Source organism: Lemur catta, chromosome 4, assembly GCF_020740605.2.
Source record: "Lemur catta isolate mLemCat1 chromosome 4, mLemCat1.pri, whole genome shotgun sequence".
NCBI lineage: Eukaryota > Metazoa > Chordata > Mammalia > Primates > Lemuridae > Lemur > Lemur catta.
Window position 1 is genome coordinate 14,134,649 of NC_059131.1, and position 20,298 is coordinate 14,154,946.

Sequence of the window (20,298 nt, forward strand, 5' to 3'; positions counted from 1 at the left end):
GAGCACTGACAACTTTTATCAAGTTATAGATTTTATTTAACCAGTGATGCAAGTAATACTGAGAAATAATTCTTCCCTAATTAGTACTCTTGCAATACAATCTATTACTCTATGATATCAATAAGGTATTTTAAAAAGTAACAAAATATCACCAATCAGCAAATGAAAAAATGAAACATTCTAAACACAAGATTTTTTTCTAAAAACAAGATTTTTCTTACAGTCTTTAACTCTAGTCAAAATGGGAACTTATGAAGACTCACCTATATGTGGCTGCTGGGCTGCTGCTAATGCATACTGCTGCTGCTGAGCTGCAGTTAATTGCTGAACTGTTAGTGCATTAGTCCTCTGAAAGAGCTATTAGGGAAAATATTTAATACAAAGATTAGTGTCAAAACATATCATTTCTAATTAGAAAGCTTTGATATTGTTTTAAACACTTATTTGAAGCACATTCTCAACTATCACCAGGACATTTTAATCAATAAAACATTAAGTGTACAAGAGCCCTTATCATTCATGTCAAAAGTCTCATAGCACTTCAGGCTACACCAGTATATAGTTAAGAGGAACTTCTTAAAGAAAGAGCATGCTTCACCTGCTGTTGAGAATTGTAGTCAAAAAGGCCTACAGTAGCTCCTGAAGAGTCCATTGGTACCTGATTACCAGGATAGTCAAACTGTAAGGAATCCAGACCAACTTGTTCCATGGCATCCAGATTCTGAGTTTCAGGATTTGAAAATTCTTCAACAATTGTTTTATTAGCTGTAGGATTAGGAAGAGGCCCCAATCCTTCTGGGGGATTAGTATTGGGGCCCAGGCGCTCAACTACTTCAGTTGGAGAGGCTTGTCGACTTCCAGGAGTACGACTACATGAAGAAAATAGAAAAGATTATGAGTAAAAGTAACAAGTCAAAAGATAAAACAGGTAAGTAGAAAAATCATGAAAACAAATGGTGATAAATACAGTAAATAAGGCATTCTGGCTCACTAACCATGCCACTTTATCACATTTTGTTCTATTTAATATAACTTTCATCTTAAAAACTGTCATAGTTTGAAGGTATTTAAAAAATATTATCAATGATTATACTCAATTTGAATAGCATAAAGACTTAACTCAAATTTACAGATAAGAAAATTGGCCAATATCACAACTTAGGTTTATACTACTAGAAACCTGTCTCAAACCACAGACAAAATTAACAGTTAAGTAGGAAAAGCAGATTATTAAGTAGTAAATATAGTTTGAAAGCTCAATACCAAAACTTAACCCACCATACTGCTATGCTGCCCACCAGCACATAATTTTGCCATAACATCTTGTTTAATAATATTTAAGGAAAAAACCTGGCCATAAGAGATCATTATGGTCTTCATCACTTAAGGGAGTAAAATGTGGGACATAACAAAAAAGGCCACTGAACTAAAATAAAAGGCTAACTACTCTTGACTCTTGTCCTTTAAGTGAGATTTCGAGCAAATCATTTCATTCTTGAAGCCCCAGTTTCCTTATTGAAGAGACCAAGGAGATGACCTTCTGGTTCCAACTAATAAGAACAAAACAACAATTTGTGAAAGCCCTCTATGACAACTCTTAAAGACCATCCGCATCCCAAACTGTTCCAGTTTAAACCATCAGAAAGAAATATGTAACATATTTATCAAAAATTAAGTACATACAGCATGAAAGGTATATTCTATATTAAAAAAAAAAACAAAAACTTTCTCTACTGTATGGCCTCCTTAACTTCTACAAGAAAATCATTTGCATTGGACTGAATTTTAAGTATTGTCTTTTCATTATCATCCTTCATAGTCTAAACATTGTTTCTAGACATAACTGATGCTCATCTAAAGTCTTTTATTCTACATAAATATTTACATAAGTTCCTTTCCCTTATAAGAACTCATTTATTGTTCAGAGTAACCATGCATTTATAGTATATTCAATCATAAGTACATTAAGTAAATGGCATTAACTGTTTTATCTGGCATTTAATGCCAGTGGTTACATCTATTCTGTCCCCAACTTCGGTGCTCCACATTGGAAAAATCTGCTAACATGTACAGACTAGTTTATAAAGCAATTCCCAGATTTTAAGACTTGTTCCCCAGATTATTTAACTTACATTTTATTAAAAAACAAAACAAAACAAAACAAAAACCACTGTCCTTGCAAGATTAGAAGATTTCAAACTTCTTTTCCCTTTAGCTACACCCAATTTTGCACATGAACATTCCAAGGATTCATTTTTCATTCAGCACATATAAGAAGAAATAATAACACCGAAATTATCTTCTTTGAAATCAGCCAATTTAAAAAACAAAAAAACAAAAAAAAGAAAGCCCCCACAGTTCTTTCATACGTTTCCATTCTACTCCAGTAATGTATATATGGATGATGTACCAGTTAATGTACATTATTAATGATGTGCTGGCACAGTGACCATATGGCTTCAGCTGTTCTGTTGAAATGTTTTTACATTGTCAAGTAGTAACTAATACCGTATCTAATTAATAGTTTTAAACATGTATCTAAAACTTAATGAAATAAAATTAGAATGCTAATAGACATTAAGTTCATATTAATATCTTAAGGGGAGAAGTATAACCTTTCACAGGAAATAACATATAGCAAAAACTAGAGGACATATTAGGTAACAAAAATCATTGTGCTATCAGTGGTGCTATTTTCTTGCTATAGTTAATGGTGTATTAACACTTCAATTATAAATGTATACTCTGAAGGGTTTATGAACAAGTAAGTTTTAAATGCATGTTCTTGACTAAAACTTAGGGTAGGTAATAGCAGAAGGGCAAGATCAGGATAAGGTTCTAAAACAAACTGATTAACATTAAACTTATTCCTTATCAAAAGAGGTTTACTGGTTTTGGATGCTTTTTGCACTCAGAACAGATAGAAATGGCTCTGTTTTTAAGAAGCATTGTTACTCTGCTTTTAATAGTTAAAAGCAATAAATGTAAAATTGTACCCCCCACCATGTACCTATATTCTTTTATCTAAGATTCCATGGTTCACAAGACCTCAAAGAAAAAGCTCATTTTCAGGTATAGGCTCCAAAGCATCTCACTATTGAAATAAAAAGTACAGGAAATCAATATAAAGAAACAACTCCCTAATATGTAGATAAATAAACACTGTCTAATCTAAGATCAAAAACTAAAAGAAAATTCTTACTTAACTGCCAAAAAAACACAACTGAAAAGCTATAACTGAAAGAATTCTCAGTTTGAAGCTAGTTTTTTTGAAGTCTCTTAACATGTTCCCCATTTCCTATATGCAGGAACAATATCAGGAATTAGCATAAACTCATAAGACAGGTCACTGCACCTTAAGCTAATTTTATCTCATTTCTAAAATTAAAGCTAACTGGAAGGCAGGGAATAAATATAGGGATAGAAGGAAGAGGAAAACTCCACTGAAAGGTGCTCAAAAGCAACCCCAAGGAGGAAAAAAAAATCAGATTAAACCTCCACTAAATTAGAGCAGAGAGGAAAGTTTAAATTTAGACTACCATATTAGCAGAAAAGCAACAGCAGCTTCTAATATTACTCTTTCAACAGCATGTACTGTTTTAGAAACAGTTTTGAAGATTATTTTAAAAATGGCTCAATCACTAATCTTTCTTTTAAAAAAATTATTTGTCTAGATTATCACAAGGCACAAAGGAAATAAACCTAAACTGGAAAAATGTCTAAGTGAGTCACATCAACTAATAGTAATAATCCCTGCAGAGATATGCTATTCTTCTTTAGAAAGTTAAAATCTTACTTAAAATCTTTGCAATCGGCATCCATTCCATTTGGCAAACCTCTGCCATTTATTTTAGAATCATCATCATCGCCTTGTTTAAGATCTCTGTTTTGGTCCTCCTCAAATGGAGAAGCCTTGCCTTTTTGATCTCCTTTCTCAGGTCCATCTGTTTCAGCATCTCTAGTGCCCTGAGGAAAAAGAATCTGTTTGATTCTGAATAGTTAATAGAAAACAAAACAAAAAAAAGGCACCATAAGGTGACCTAAAACTACACTACAGTGCATGTTAAACAATAAAAGCATTGAATCTTATTTTAATTTTGTAGTCAACTAATTTATCAAAAGCAAAAAATTTGAGTACAAACTAGTGATTTATAACAGAAGGGCTAAGGCAACCTTAACTATAGCGGTGCTGAAAAAGCAGTTAACACCACAAACTAGATTAATATTCTGTTTAGTTTAATGCATATACAATTTTGTTTAGTTATTTTCTCATCAAGCACTACCAGGAGTAAGCAATTTTAATTTTACAAATTATCTTTAAAAATTAATATGGCTTAATTTTTGTAACATGGTTAAGATCATAAATAGTTCTAATAGTTCTATCATTCCGTGTATTTCAAGAAGTGGCCAAGTGACGAAAACAAGAGCGCAGATAGATATAAAATTTCCTTTAGCTCTAGGAAGGAGTGAGGGGGACAATCTGACTTAAAATAAAACCAAATAACTATCAAGCAAGTATTAAATATTTCTTTATTCAAAATACTTACAAAAGTTCCCTTCCTAAATCGAGAATCCAATTTATCAGCAGGAGAAGAACTTAATACATATTCTACCATGCTCACACCGAGGCCTCCACTTTCTGATCGCGGAGACAGTATTGCATTTACTTCACTGTTTCCATGAAAACCCTGTCCAGATCTTCTCTGTACCATAATAGGCTGGGACATTGAATGGTCTGTTTGGAACAAAGGATGTAATTATACATTTGTACATTTCATGAAACAAAATGTAGTTACACAAATTAATATACACAGTATAAAAAATTAGCATATTGTTTTATTTTGAATATTATTACTAATTTTTATAGAAAGCTCTTCATTCTGTTGAGACTCACTGGCTGGAGCACATCTCTTGAAAACACAGAAGGAAAGAGCCATTTGGTAATAAACAGGTAAAAATCTTTGTAAAGAGCAGTCAAACTAAAAAGGTCAACGAAGGCAGAAACATTAACCTGAAGGCTCAGTTGCTTGTAAGAATCATATTAAAGTTAACCATCTTTTGGTGATTCACAACATAACAATTAATGACAAAAACCTTTAGGGATAAAATCTAGAAGAATAAAAATAACTTCTTCCAAATTGGCAGAACCACTTCTCAAGCTCACAGTTTATGGGCTGGAGAGATCATAACACATGGCTTTAACACTATAAAGACAAATGAATGAGTTTGAAAAAAATCACTAATACAACAGAATTTAAGTCTGTCTAGCCCTTAACCTACCTAGGATGAAGTATCATAGGGGCATAATTTTATTAACTATAGTAATTTTGAAATGATGCTACTTTTGTTAAGCTAAATTATAACACTTCCATTTCATGCTATCCTTTCATTCAATCATTCACTCATGCATTTACGTAGTTCAAATATTGATTTACTCTCTCGTATGCTAGGCATTGAGCTACGCAGAGAATCCAAGAACAAATAAGATGGTCTTTGCCCTCAAATAGACTACAGGTTTAATCAGAATAGAATATAAATGCTTCAATTTGTATTGATACTATAAGAACAGAAAGATGGGGGCATCAATCCCTAGCAGTCTTAGAGTGACTACCAAAGGAAGTAATATTTAAACTAAATATGAAAGACAAAAAGTTAAAGTAAGAAAATCTGGGTGAATAGGGGTACCGGGAGGCATTTCAGTTTACAGAAACTGCGTGTTCAAAGGCCTAGAAGTGCTGGGAGAACATAATGAAACTGGCAATCACAAGTAGTTCAGTTCAACTGAGGAGGGGTATGGTATATAAGTCTCCTGCAGTTATGGAAAAACCGACGTTTCTTAGAATGACAATTCCTTTAGAACAAGGAACGTGTTATTCATATTTGTACATGCTTGGCATTCAATAATTGTTAGGTAAACAAATGAAATTCCATTCATTTCTAATTTTCTCATGTTTTCTGGTAAAAGACTAATATTTATCTTCATATTTTATCTATGTAGCTCAAAGTTAAGTTGGGAGAGGGAGGGGTATAAAGAATCAATTAAAATTATAAATTTGGCATTTTCCCTACCATCCATCTTGAAAATAACCTCCCATTACCATTCTGTGCTCAAGGTGCTTTGCTTTTTAACACCTTTAAAAAATACTTAGTGCTGGCAAATAAAGAAATTATCTATTCAACTTTCAAAACAGATCCATCGGCCGGGTGCGGTGGCGCACTAGGCGGAATCCTAGCACTCTGGCAGGCCGAGGCAGGTGGATCGCTCGAGGTCAGGAGCTCGAGACCAGCCTGAGCAAGAGTGAGACCCTGTCTCTACTAAAAATAGACAGAAATGATCTGGCCAACTAAAAATATATATAGAAAAAATTAGCCGGGCATGGTGGCGCATGCCTGTAGTCCCAGCTACTCGGGAGGCTGAGGCAGGAGGATTGCTTGAGCCCAGGAGTTTGAGGTTGCTGTGAGCTAGGCTGACACCTCGGCACTCACTCTAGCCTGGGCAACAGAGCAAGACTCTGTCTCAAAAAAAAAAAAAAAACCAAAAAAAACAGATCCATCAATCAAGTTATCAAGCACATGTACTCTTGGCAAAGAATGTGTCATCTGTGGGGAAAATATATCCAGTCCAAATCACTGAATATTTTAAATTAGGAGTCTAGTCTAATATTGATTAATTCTAATTCAGAAAAAAAAATTCCTTGAGGGCAAGGATCATATCTCATTTATGTTTGTATTCTCCAAGCTGGCATATTATGTAGTGGTTGAACTCAAAATTTCTAACATTTTAAGAAAATTTTAGTCTAAATTATCTGTTACCAAAGTTTTCATCCTAGTATGAGTATTTTTAAAAAAATACAATTTTCTACAACTTTCTAATCTTGAATTTTAGCTTTTTGGCAATTATTTTAGTTTAACAACAACAAATTTAAAAAAAATCTATTGAAGCTTAAGATCTTTCGACATATTTTAATGATACGGAGAATAAAGAAACACCTGGTAATTTACACTCTAAATACAATGTTAATTGGTAATTACCATCCAGAAATTTGTTTTCATATTACTTTGGTCATTCTGCACAGTTTAAGCAAGAAGCGTTAAACTCAGTAATAAAAAGAGAAAACTTACTTGTAAAATACATGTTGATATTCTATCTGTACACCTCTCAGATTTTATAAATCATAATCATTTAAAAACATAATCAGTAAAATGATATGCTATCTTAAGAATGTAACGACGTTCTTTATGACAATAAATATTGTCATTTCTGCAAATTATACTCCTTATACACCAGTAAATTTTCCCTTAACAGTTTCTTAGACCTAAGTCTCTTCCCCAATACTTAAAGAAATAAAAAGCATTCAAAGATCTGCTCCCTGTCTGGGAGTTCTGCGTTATCAAGGCAGTTTACTTCCTTTCTGGGTGCAACAAATGTCTAGAGCTAGACTGAGCTGCAATTAGATAAATCAGTCACTGTCGTCTAATACAACTGAAAATTCCCATGGATAAATTAATATGTCCTCTATTTTAATGGGAATTCAGAATTTTATAATCAGAGTTAATTAAAAAACGAAAACCAAAAAACTTCTTAATAAAATGTTATTGTAACAAACACTTCTAAAATTAAGTGTACTAATCAAGTACAACAGATGTGCTACCAGAGAGACAAGGGTTAACTGCTGTAAGAAAATGTGCATAGACTTATAAAATCCTCGAAGACATTACAAATTTTCTCTTGGTATTTGCTGAGGGTGGGCAGGGTTTGTTTAAAAAAAAGCGTTGAGTATATTCATAATTCTCACACATACACCAGTAACTTACGAGAAGTTCCCCATGCAGTCTCTCTCCATTCATCATCCCCAAGAAATATGCCTTTTTGTCCATCTTTTGTTGAATCATCAGGTTCCCAAAACTTTTTGGTAGGCAAAAGCTATTTGGGGGCAGGGGGGAAAAAAAAAAAAAATCACAGTTAAATTTTATTCTAATTACAAAGAATGAATATACAGGGGATAGCAAACATATCACTGATATGTACATGTTAGTTTTTATAGCTAATGAAAATTCAGAGTGACCTATTTCTAAATTGTATTGTTAACAGTAAAATAACTTTTCATTTATTTTTATGTACTGGCCTTAATAATTCTAGACCTAAACATTAACCAAAGTCCACTTCTGACTTTTCTACATTTTTTCAAACATTTTATTATGCTATTCTCTTCATATATGCATTTATTCAAAAGGCTTATTAAATTTCTTCCTCAAGAACATTTAACGTAATAAACACATCCATACAAATGGTTACCACTTTTCTTCACTTCCAAGTTCTATCCTTAGACCACCTCCTTATCCTATAATTTCCAGGATAGAAAATATTTTTTCTTTCTTACTTCAGTTATTCAATGGAAGTGAACTTTACAACTCTTACTAGCTCCTGAATGCTATCAATATGTAAATGCCATATCAAGAAACCATGGATAGTAGAAAATATGCATAGAAAAGGCCCACAATCTTCAGCAATCTCAAAGTGCTATGCTTTGTCCTATCTTGCGACATACACAGCACATAAAAATATGTTGATACAACCATTCACTGATTACTCAAAACGTGTATTTGGGCAATTTTTAATAATTCTTTAATATTCATCTAGGTCTCTCCTTTCTACCATCCCTGTCACCCAGAGGAGGAGGACTTAGGATATATTTGAGAAGAACAGATCAGTTTTCGGAGATGTGCACTTAGCATTTTAAAGAAGCACTCATAAGATACTCATCCCTCTCAGCCCACAATTAGATGACCACTCTTTCAGTGTTGACAATCAAATCTGTATATACTTCTATTACTCTATTTACTATACTAAATTACCTGTGTTTGCCTCTTTAAGGGCATAGTGACCTCATCTTTCTTTCTTTCTTTTTTTTTTTTCTTTTTTGAGACAGAGTCTCGCTCTGTTGCCCGGGCTAGAGTGAGTGCCATGGCATCAGCTTAGCTCACAGCCAACCTCAAACTCCTGGGCTTAAGCAATCCTACTGTCTCAGCCTCCCGAGTAGCTGGGACTACACGCATGCGCCACCATGCCTGGCTAATTTTTTCTATATATATTTTTTAGTTGGCCAGATAATTTCTTTCTATTTTTAGCAGAGACAGGGTCTCGCTCTTGCTCAGGCTGGTCTCGAACTCCTGACCTTGAGCGATCCACCCGCCTCAGCCTCCCAGAGTGCTAGGATTACAGGCGTGAGCCACCGCGCCCGGCCTGACCTCATCTTTAGAGAGCCCGCAAACATATAAACTATAATAAAATGTTTAACTTAGTAACACCTGAATTACTAAATTGAGAGATAAGATTATCGGTGTAAGAGATAAGATTAAGAAATAAGATTGTGTGTAAGATACAGTAAAGCATGAGCAAAGGCAAAAACTTGAGAAAATGTACAGTGTATAGTACAGGGTATGAGATGGAGGAACAAATATTGGGGAGGCCAAAGATTGATGGTGGTAAAGTCAACCAGGTCAGATTATGAGGTCCCTTAAAGACATGATAAGGAACCTGGATATCATATTGAAACAATGGGGAATCAAGAGAAGTTAGCAAGAGTCACCTTATGTTTTAGAAAACAACTCAAGTTGTAAATTGTAACCAAGAGAAAGGGGCAAGGAGTCCAGTTTAGAAGAATTACAAGAGGGCCAAGACAGCAAGAACTGAAAGAGGGTATTCGCAGAAAGAAGTGAGAAAGTATAACAGATTTGAGAGTCAAAGGATCTGAACACAAACGGTGGGGACGGTGGGTAAAAAAGATAAAACTTTCAAAACGTGGGTAACAAGGTAAACGGTAGTGCTACTGGCCAAAATGGGAAAACAAAAACACAACAAAAAAGCAGCAGCTTTGAAGGGAGGGAGGAAAATTCAATTTGGGCATACTCTTAACTTAGATCTTTTGCTAAACAAAATATTCCTAATTTTAAAAGAAACTATTTAAAACAAGAAGTTTTTTCATATTAAGATCTTCCTGGACTGTAAATAATTTGTATTTATAAAGTATAGCCATTTTAGACAATAATTTGCTATAACAAAGATTGTGGTACATGAACACCTCCTCCATTCCTTCAATTTAAAAAATCTCACCATAAGATTCATGTAAATATTAAAGCAAAACATAAAGCTAATACTGATATTAAAGCATCATACTTGATATATTTAAATAACTGAACGTTTATTCATAGTAAAACAAGTTAATCCCTTAAAAATAAGCCATTTCAAGATGGAAATAATTCCTAAAAGAATAAAGAAATGCTTTTATCCCATACTTCACAAAGAAAAATCTCAGTTTCAAAATAAGAGAACAAGTAAGGAATCTAAAAGTTATAACCAACAGAAGCATTTATCAAAACCCAGAAGTGCTAAAACAGGCTAATCTTCTGAGGTAGTAGAAATAACAGAACTTCTTTTAGGATCCTGTTCCAGAGTCTTCTGGGATAAGATTCTGTGAATGCCTTCATTGACAACTGCTTTAAAATGAAAATTGCATAGCTAGGGGGAAAAAAATCTGTCAACCACTTATCAAGCATGCCTACTCTGCCAAGCACTACACTATCTTTCCATTTTGCAAACATTTTTAAGTTTTCGTGCACAGAAAAACAATTTAGTAGTTAAAATTAATACTTCTACCAAAGCCTTCACCAACATTCTAGAAACTGTTTTCTGTGACAGTTTAGACACTGATTCAAATACTTTTAGAGAAACTACTAGCTGGTGACCAAGAATAGATTAAAATGGAGTAAATATACGGTAAGACAACAACTCAGGATAGAATAAAGAAGAATCAGAAAAGAAAAGGTTCAATAATGCACTGATTAGAACGGCAATAAAAACAGAGATTTGCCCCTGGAGACTCTTTTACTGTAAAAGAAATAGGGAAGTATATTACAACAGAAAACAAGGCTAAGAAACCTTACAGATCTGTAAACTATGTTATACAATACCACTTCATATTAATTAGTTCCCTAACTCTCAAAAGCTCTAAACCAAGATTAGGCAACTCAGAGTTTCTTGTCAACCTACTCTTCTATCCTTTTAACCTGGATACGACTAAGTGAATATACAATGTCCTTTCCTTCAAAAAGTTTCTGGGTCAGTACTCAAATTGAGTTGTTGAGAAAGAGAAAGCGAATAGTAAAAAAATAAAAAAATAAAAGAAATTTAAAAAAGAAGAAGAAACAAAAGAAAAAAAAAAAAGTATCTGTGGCTTGCCCGCTTGCCCTCTCCATCTCCAAAGAAATCCATCAGCACCCTAGCATACTGCATCAAAAACCAATCAATCAACGAAATTCCTGGTTCCGGCTTTACACAAGGTATACTTATATTTCAGATTTTTCTAATACAAATTATATAAAATCTCCAAACCAAGCAAATTAACATAATCCAAAGACAAAAGGATTTAAAAGCTAAATGTCTACATTATGATGTTTTAAATTAAGGTGTTCATATAACTTATAATCCAAACTGGGACAGTTTGAGAAAGGGGATGCTATTAGAATTATACTATAACACATAAATATCTGGATGGTCCTGGGCAAATCAGGATATAAGGTCACTCTACTTACAATTCAAGTTCATAAAAAACAAGAATAAATGCTAAAAACTAAGTTGTGGAGAAAACAAAAAATACAAGGTAATTTCCTAGAACCCAAGAATGGTGCTTTTCCAGGTTTTAATCTTTTTTGTTAATAAAAGATATTAATACTTTTTATTTTTTCAACTCATACCACTTCCCCAAATCTTCTCCATTCCCAATAACACTTAGTATCACCAGCAAACATTATTAAATGCTATCACTTCCAACAGGAAGTAGTATTATAAATAGTCAAGACACTCATGAGTTCAAACTGCTGTTCAAGCACTATTGTGTGGCTCTGGGCTGGTTTTTTAACCTTTCTGAGCTCCAGTTTTCCCATCTGTAAAGGAAAGATAATAATAAAGGTCCTGTCATAAGAATTATTATGATACTAGAATGAAATAACATAAGTACTGCTAAGCACAGCATCTAGCACATGGCAAACACATAAATATGAGATACTTTGACTACCAAAAGTATGAATTCTTTATTATAAAACACGAGTTTACACACTGGCTCACATTTAACTGGCTGATTATTTCAAAGAATTATTATTCACTATAAAGATTTTGTCTATAGCTATTTGCCTTTTTCTTTTTCTTGAGTCAGTTTTTAATATTCCAGGGGGATGATGAAACCCCATGACTTAGGGATAACACTTGCCTAACATAGTAACATTCCGCATAAGGAAACAGAGCCAGAGGTTAAACTGTCTAAAGTTCCATATACAACTGATAAATGGTAGCAATGGGATTTGAACCCATATATAATAACTCTGAGGTCCTTCTCTTTACACTTAACTATCACAGAAGACAGTTCTTCTCAATTAGTTTAACTCATCAATATTTCTAAAATTGTCCAGTATCCACCACTAGGTATAATAAAAAAAAAACCAGGCTGGGCACGGGGGCTCATGCCTGTACTTCTAGCACTCTGCAAGGCTGAGGCAGGAAGATCGTTTGAGCTCAGGAGTTTGAGACCAGCCTGAGCAAGAGCGAGACCCTGTCTCTACTAAAAAAAAACAGAAAGAAATTAGCTGGACAACTAAAAATATATAGAAAAAAGTAGCCAGGCATGGTGGCGCATGCGTGTAGTCCCAGCTACTTGGAAGGCTGAGGCAGGAGGATTGCTCGAGCCTAGGAGTTTGAGTTTGCTGTGAGCTAGGCTGACGCCATGGCACTCTAGTCCAGGCAACAGAGTGAGACTCTGTCTCAAAAAAAATAAAAAAAACAAACAAACCAATTTAAGATATTATCATGATATTCTTCCAATTATAGTAGGTAAAGTTTAAGACAGACTTATTAAGATAGGGATTATGCAGACAAACTATGATCAGCTATTTAAATATTATCTGAAATGGCAAGTTTCCACTCCAGTTATCCCTAACAGTTCACATCAAAGCTAGAGCATTTGAGAGTGGTGATTCATACAAAAGGTTATTCTTACTACTATTTTTAAAATAGTCAGTCTTACTCAAAGTCATAATACTAGTGAGAGATCTGAGAGAAAACAGAAGTCTCCTTATTCCTCTGTTTTCCACTTCATCACACCATGTGGAATCTTAGTACAAAAATTTTCTATAACATTTTCTTTAAATATTGTGTCAGAAAAAAGATGGCATTATTTATCATACTATCCTATAAAAATCCTCTCAAAATAAAACACATTAACTCAGTGATTTAAAGTTAAACTGCATTCCCCCAAAGAATTTCAGGCAGAATCCTCTTTCCTGTTATTTAAAAAATAAACAGGAACCCAGTTATATATACCTCAACAATCTAAAGAAGATAATAGGGATGTGCCTCTGCAGTGTATTTGATTAAAACACTATACTAATGAAGCTGAGTTCAGTCTCGGGCGGATTAGCTTTGCTCTTTAAGCCACATGACATAATGCTGCCAGTAGGTCTTCTGACAAAAATATGCTATAGGGAAAAAACAGAAAGGGTGAATTTATGAATAGATGAATACAAATCTGTCCTTATTTTTGGACAAACAACCAGAAGAGACTGCCCTTCTGATGATGGCTCAGTAAAGCTATCATGATCTACAAAACATAATACATTTGAAATTAGTCCTATATGCAAATGCAATGCTTTGTACACTAGAGATTTACAACACTTAAGACACAATAAGCAAAAACTATTTTTTACAGAAAATCAAGAATTGGACAATCTATTTTTAAAAAGTTTGCATAAAAAAAAACATTTTTAGAAAACTCGAGAGCCAGAAAACTCAAGCCTTTTTTAAATTTATTCCAATGAAAGAATTCTGGGATAAAACAAAAACCAAAACCTCACCTGTCAGGAAAGGAGGAGAAGACTGGTGAGAGAGAGACAGGCAAAGAAGGAAATCCCAGAAGGTTCCCTGCTGCCTGTGAGATGAGGAAAGATAGAAAGGCTTGTGGGAGAGAGAACCCAGAGACAGAAATCTGAGTAGGTTTCTTAGCTATCTCTTAGATTTAACAGTATTAGTTGGTAAACTGTTAAGAAAAAAACTTAATTAGTGAAGACAGCTTATTTAAAAATAAATTTTTACTGGATGAAGGTCAGATACATTGACCTTCTGCCATCCACCAGGTAGTCTAAATTCTAGTCACTTTTACTCTGTATCTGACCTGTCCATTAAGAAAGCCTGGATTTTAGCTTATTTCATTTAACATGCTATTCAACCTAGCTCCTCTTTATCAAAAACCTCAGATACCCTTCCTCCACCCCCAAATAACTAAACTCTTTCAACTACGTTTCTGCTCATGACATTTTTTTTAAAGATATCCTTTGGATTTATCAAATATTATTTACAAACGGAAAAAATAAGCCAATTTATAAACATATACACAATATACACCTAAGAAGTAAAGTATAAGGAGTCTAACTAGAATTAATGTAGGGGTGTATAACTCTACCTGCTCTTAAAAAAATCAACAAGTTCACAAACTAGAAAGCTGAAACACTGTTCAAATCTGCTTTTAAGATTATGTTATTCTGCTTCCTAAACACCAAAGAAAACAAGTGGCAGGGAAAGAACAAAAGCCCTTTTCAACTGCCTTTTTATTCCCCCACAGCATAAATAATGCCTAAGCAGACACTGCACTGTAATGAAGCTACGTTTTTTTTCTTTAACAAAAAAATTACTCCTCTCAAATTTTTCTTGGGGCCCAGAATTTTACCTTATGCACTGAACTAACAAGTTTATTTTGGCAATACTTAAGCTTAAGCACCTTAACTCACCCTTAAATCAGTCCTCTGAAAATGACAAACTCTTTGGAAAACGCTGTTCTGAAGAAGGGGAGGGTTAGCTAGCTGCAGGGTGCCCTCTTGTGGCCCAAAGGAGTGACTGGACTCTTTTTCTGCATCTGAAGAGCACAGCATTGGATGGAGTGAGTCTCATGAAGGTCTCTAATCTACCAAAGTAAAATAATCTCCAGGAGCAAGCAGTTAATTACACGTCTTAGGTCTGTTCACTCTTATTTTCTATTATCAAAGTCTATGTTAGTAGTATAGAACATGACAAAATATAGATGTGACCACAAGAGTCTTCATAAAGTTCTCTAAATATTCGTTAGCTATATGGGAAGCTAAGTATTTTTGGTGCCTTGAAATATGTAATGGTGAGGTTAAATTGGGTACCCCAAAGAAAAACATAGAATAACAGGAACAATAAAATCCATTCAAACATGTAAAGTACCTAACTGTGCTAGGCATTCAAAGCTAGCAATTTACAGGGTAGACAAATATAAAACAAACTGTACACATCAATATAATAAATAAAGAACTAGGAGAAGTCTAATGAACTGATTAATTCTACTGAAGATAGCAATGGGACAATAGATAGGTCTTTTCAGTAGACTCTTGTAAAGAATTAGAAGTTTATTAACCAAACAGCTTTGGGTGAACAAGAGATTTTTTAGAGGGAGAATAGTGAACAACCAAGTGTGGCTAAAGCAAACACAACATACATATATAAAACAACAGAACAAGGATAAAGGAAGTCATTTTCTTCCGAGCAAAGCTAATTATAGTTCATTATCAAAATATAAGGCATTATCTAACCAAGTCAATCAAATCACCTAGACACAAATAATCATACTAAAAATTACCTACTGCTAAAAGTTAAAAGCTAATATTCCAACTAAAGTATTGTATAATCTGAGATTTAAAATCCTCCCATTTAGTTTGAAGCATATGACCACTATTTCAGTAAGATTTAGTTTTAAAAAGTTTCAGTGGCTCAAAATAATTAAAGTGAGATATAAATTCTTAGTATTCATACATACTTACCTCTCCCATTCCCCGAGATTCTAATGCAAGAGCTTGAAAATCATGATTCATTTCATCCAAAGATCAAACCTGTTGAAAAACAAAAACAAAAGTTAGTAGAAAGAAACTTTAAGCAGACTGCATCAACTATTTGTGATTTATACTGCTGTTATTACTAATATTAGCATGACATGAGATAGACAAGAACCGATTTCTCTATGAAGACAGGTTTGCCCTGTCCACAGGTGGGTACAACTTCCCATTTTCTCAAGGTATGGCAACTTGTGGGACACCCTGTATACAAAAATGTGTGGAAAAACATGAAGTCAGGGGTTCTTAAGCAAAAGAACAGATAGAAAGTAAAGAAGCAAACTCAGCACTAAAATAGTTATATTTTTATATTGTATTTCCTATTATAAAATTATTTTGCATTACTAATTCCTTAAGATTTTTCAAAATTTCTCAAGATTTCATTATTTGTGGGCCTTATGCAATGATAAAAAAATTTCTACCTGTGAAATGATAAAAAGAAAAAAAATTCACTGTGAATATTTAGCAAAATACACTCTCTATCAATAAAATGGTGATCCAATTCTACCTGAAAGCAACATTTACTTTACTTAAGCTGCTTTGAGAATACAGTATTCAGAGTACAATATTTAGCAATCTCCCATTTTATCACAAATCTCTCCTCTTTAAAATTCCCAATTATCTCCTTCCATTCTCCCATGTGCCACAGGAAATTTCAAATTTACTCTTCTTTCGCCCTTACTTCTAATTTTAATTCTTTTCTTCTTATACCCAATACCTGTTAAGTCACTTAAGTTGATCCATTTTCCAGCTGTCTTGTTGTTCAAACCACCATCACCTCTTACCTAAAACACTGCAATCCTCTTCCTGTCTCCCCATCCCACAATCTAATCTCCAAAGTGTAATTAGTCATCTTTTTGACCTGTACTCTGATCATGGAACTCCCATATTTTAATCCTTCCCTTAAAGATAAAGCTCAGACTCCTCAATGAAACCTACTAACGTGGCTTACAAAGGGACAGAACTGAACTCAAATTATAGTTGTGGCAGCTAGTAGTTCTGTAACTCTGGACAAGTAACCTAAATTGTTTTTTTCTCAATTTCCTCATGTGAGGGTAACAACAGTAACGGCCACATGGACTTCCAGGGAACACTGAATTCAGTAACAAAACACCTAAAACAGCAGCTGAAGCATAAGCACTCAAAAGTCAGCTATTAAAAAGCTCCATAGCCAGGTATGGTAGCTCACACCGATAATCCCAGCAATCTGGGAGACCCAGGAGGATCACCTGAAGCCAAGAGTTTGAGGCCAGCTGATGCAACATAGTGAGATCCCATCTCACCATGATGCAAAAAATTTTTTAAAATAGCTGGGCATGGTGGTGCACACCTATAGCTCCAGCTACTCAGGAGGCTGAGGCAAGAGGATCACTTGAGCCTAGGAGTTCACGGGTATGGTGAACTATGATCACACCACTGCACTCCAGCCTGGGAAACAGACTGATATCCTATCTCGAAAAAACCCAAAACCAAAATACCTCTTCTTCAATCTTTTTATCAAATGGTGCTGGGACAATGAGATGTCCACAGGCAAAACAATGAACCTCACTCCACACATACCTTACACCACCTCACACCTTAATATAAAAATTAACTCAAAATAGATCACACACCTAAATATAAAACCTAAAATTATAGAACTTCTAGAAACACACAGGAGAAAAGCTGTGTCACCTTGTGTTGGGCCAAGAGTTTTCAGATCAACATCAAAAGAAAAACTGATAAATTTTTTTTGTTTTTTTTTTTTTTTTTTTTTTGAGACAGAGTCTCACTTTCTTGCCCGGGCTAGAGTGAGTGCCGTGGCATCAGCCTAGCTCACAGCAACCTCAGACTCCTGGGCTTAAGCGATCCTACTGCCTCAGCCTCCCGAGTAGCTGGGACTACAGGCATGAGCCACCATGCCCGGCTAATTTTTTTTTTTGTATATATATTTTTAGTTGGCCAGATAATTTCTTTCTATATTTTTAGTAGAGACGGGGTCTCACTCTTGCTCAGGCTGGTCTCGAACTCCTGACCTCGAGCGATCCACCCGCCTCGGCCTCCCAGAGCTAGGATTACAGGCGTGAGCCACCGCGCCCGGCCTGAAAAACTGATAAATTAGAAACATGCTCTACAAAAGACACCATTAAGAAAATGAAAAGCTAAGCCACAGACTAGGAAAAAAAATCTGCAAAGCACTTATCCAAGTAAAGCACTTGTTTCTTCCAGAATATAGAAAGAACTCTTTTAAAAATATACAGGAAAAAAAAGACAGAGAACTAAATCAAAAAATGGGCAAAAGATCTGAACTGACACATCAAAGTAGACATATGGACAGCAAATAAATTATTTTTTTCTCTTATTAACTTGCTAGAAAAGCTGAATTAACAGTTACCAAAATGTGAACATTTCATTCATCCTTCCATTAATTCAGTGAGGTTCTATTGGGCATCTTCAATGTGTAAAACTTTGTAGAGAAAAATGAGTTAAAATATGGTCACTAGGCTGGGTGTGGTGGCTCATACCTATAATCCTAGCACTCTGGGAGGCCGAGGCGGGTGGATCATTTGAGCTCAGGAGTTCGAGACCACCAGCCTGAGCAACAGCGAGACACTGTTTCTACTAAAAAATAGAAAGAAATTAACCGGACAACTAAAAATATATACAAAAAATTAGCCGAGCATGGTGGCGCATGCCTGTAATCCCAGCTACTCGGGAGGCTGAGGCAGTAGGATTGCTTGAGCCCAGCAGATTGAGGTTGCTATGAGCTAGGCTGATGCCATGGCACTCTAGCCTGGGCAACAGAGTGAGACTCTGTCTCAAAAAAAAAAAATATGGTCACTGTTCTCAAACAATTTAAATGAGTCTTTTCTGTTTCCTAGTATCAAATGGGGGAGTAACTCCTATCACACCAAACCCTCCTGCAGATAACTATCAAATCCAAAGAAAATATAAATACTACTTGAAGGCAGTGCAAAACAACTAAAAACCTGAAGCTGGAAGATAGTCTACACTTTAAAAAAAAAAAAGAAGGGGGGGGAAGGAAGGAAGAATGAATGAATGAACTGGCACATAATAAGATTATTTTAACAGGTTTTTGTTTTTTGGGTTTTTTTTTTTTTTGTGCTGAGGACAGGACTGGATATAGAGGTAGGGCCCTAAAATTCCTACAGAGAATAATGTTTTGGGTTTTTTTGTTTTGTTTTGTGCCAGAGTCTCACTGTTGCCCAGGCTAGAGTGCCGTGGCGTGAGCCTAGCTCACAGCAACCTCAAATTCCTGGGCTCAAGCAATCCTCCTGCCTCAGCCTCCTGAGTAGCTGGGACTACAGGCATGCACCATGATGCCCAGCTAATTTTTTCTATTTTTAGTAGGGATGGAGTTTGGCTCTTGCTCAGGCAAACTCCTGCCTCCTGCCTCGGCCTCCAAGAGTGCTAGGATTACAGGCATGAGTCACCATGCCCAGCCAGAGAATAATGTTAATAGAATAATGAAAGGACAGTGTGGGGCAACCAGAGCTGCTGAAAAGCAAGAAGAGAAATCCTGCAAATCCTGTGTATAAATTATACTGGAATTTTTAGATGACCCCTGAACTGCACACGTATGTTACAGACTCCAAGGAGCCAAATTATGCAGAAATTTCTGCTGCTGACTACCACAGAAGTCATAGGAAGGTGCAGTTTAAGTCCCCTCAAATCAAATTAAAACCAACATTGTCCAAAAGAATGTAAGAGAATCTACAAAGCATCTTCTATGTATCAATCATAAAGTCTGGAATATAATCCATAATTACTATACATACGAGAAAAAAGGAAAATGTGAACTAAAGGGAAAAGTCAATTAATAAAAAAACCCCAAGATGACCCAGGTTAGAATTAGTAGCCAAGGATCTTAAAGCAACTATCAAAACTGTGCTCAAAGATGAAAGGAAAAATATGCTAAGGAATGAACAAATACAAAATCTCAGCAGAGAAACTAAAAAAAGAAACCAAATAGTAATAATCAAACTAAAAAATATATTAACACATTAAGTGCCATGTGAGTTGTATTTATTAATAACTCACACTAGTTTTGAGCCCAGGGCATTGTGAAGCCTATGTAACTCACGTCTCTGGGAGCAGAGTGAACTATTTTTCAAGTTGAATATAACTCACTCACAGAAAATAACAAATTTTTCATTGAATTAGAAAGAATCATTTTGTTTTTGAAGTTTTTACTCTATTTTCATAATAAAACACTATGGCCCCAAGGAAGAAAATTTTTTTTCTAGCGTGGCAGTCAATGTGTTAAAAATTCACTGGATACACTTAGCAGATTGTAAATAACAACAGAAAAAGTCAGTGAACTTGAAAATAAATCAACAGAGATTT

The 20,298-nt window shown here is 34.8% G+C and overlaps 1 protein-coding gene across 14 annotated transcripts in view; it reads right to left on the bottom strand.

The window, feature by feature from the left end:
• The window catches only part of PUM2 (pumilio RNA binding family member 2), a 91,258-nt gene that overhangs the window by 57,118 nt on the left and 13,842 nt on the right, over positions 1-20,298 (bottom strand). For 12 of the 14 annotated variants that reach the window (XM_045549103.1, XM_045549097.1, XM_045549092.1 and 9 more), the window contains 6 exons: positions 15,883-15,951; positions 7,816-7,924; positions 4,548-4,735; positions 3,797-3,966; positions 599-869; positions 264-357 (listed from right to left, as the gene is read on the bottom strand). In XM_045549103.1, coding sequence (XP_045405059.1) covers positions 264-357; positions 599-869; positions 3,797-3,966; positions 4,548-4,735; positions 7,816-7,924; positions 15,883-15,933 — 883 coding nt within the window. In that variant the 5' untranslated portion in view covers positions 15,934-15,951. Of the gene's footprint in view, positions 1-263; positions 358-598; positions 870-3,796; positions 3,967-4,547; positions 4,736-7,815; positions 7,925-14,832; positions 14,958-15,882; positions 15,957-20,298 lie in introns of those variants that run through there. The other 2 variants (XM_045549100.1, XM_045549096.1) reach the window with 2 other exon arrangements.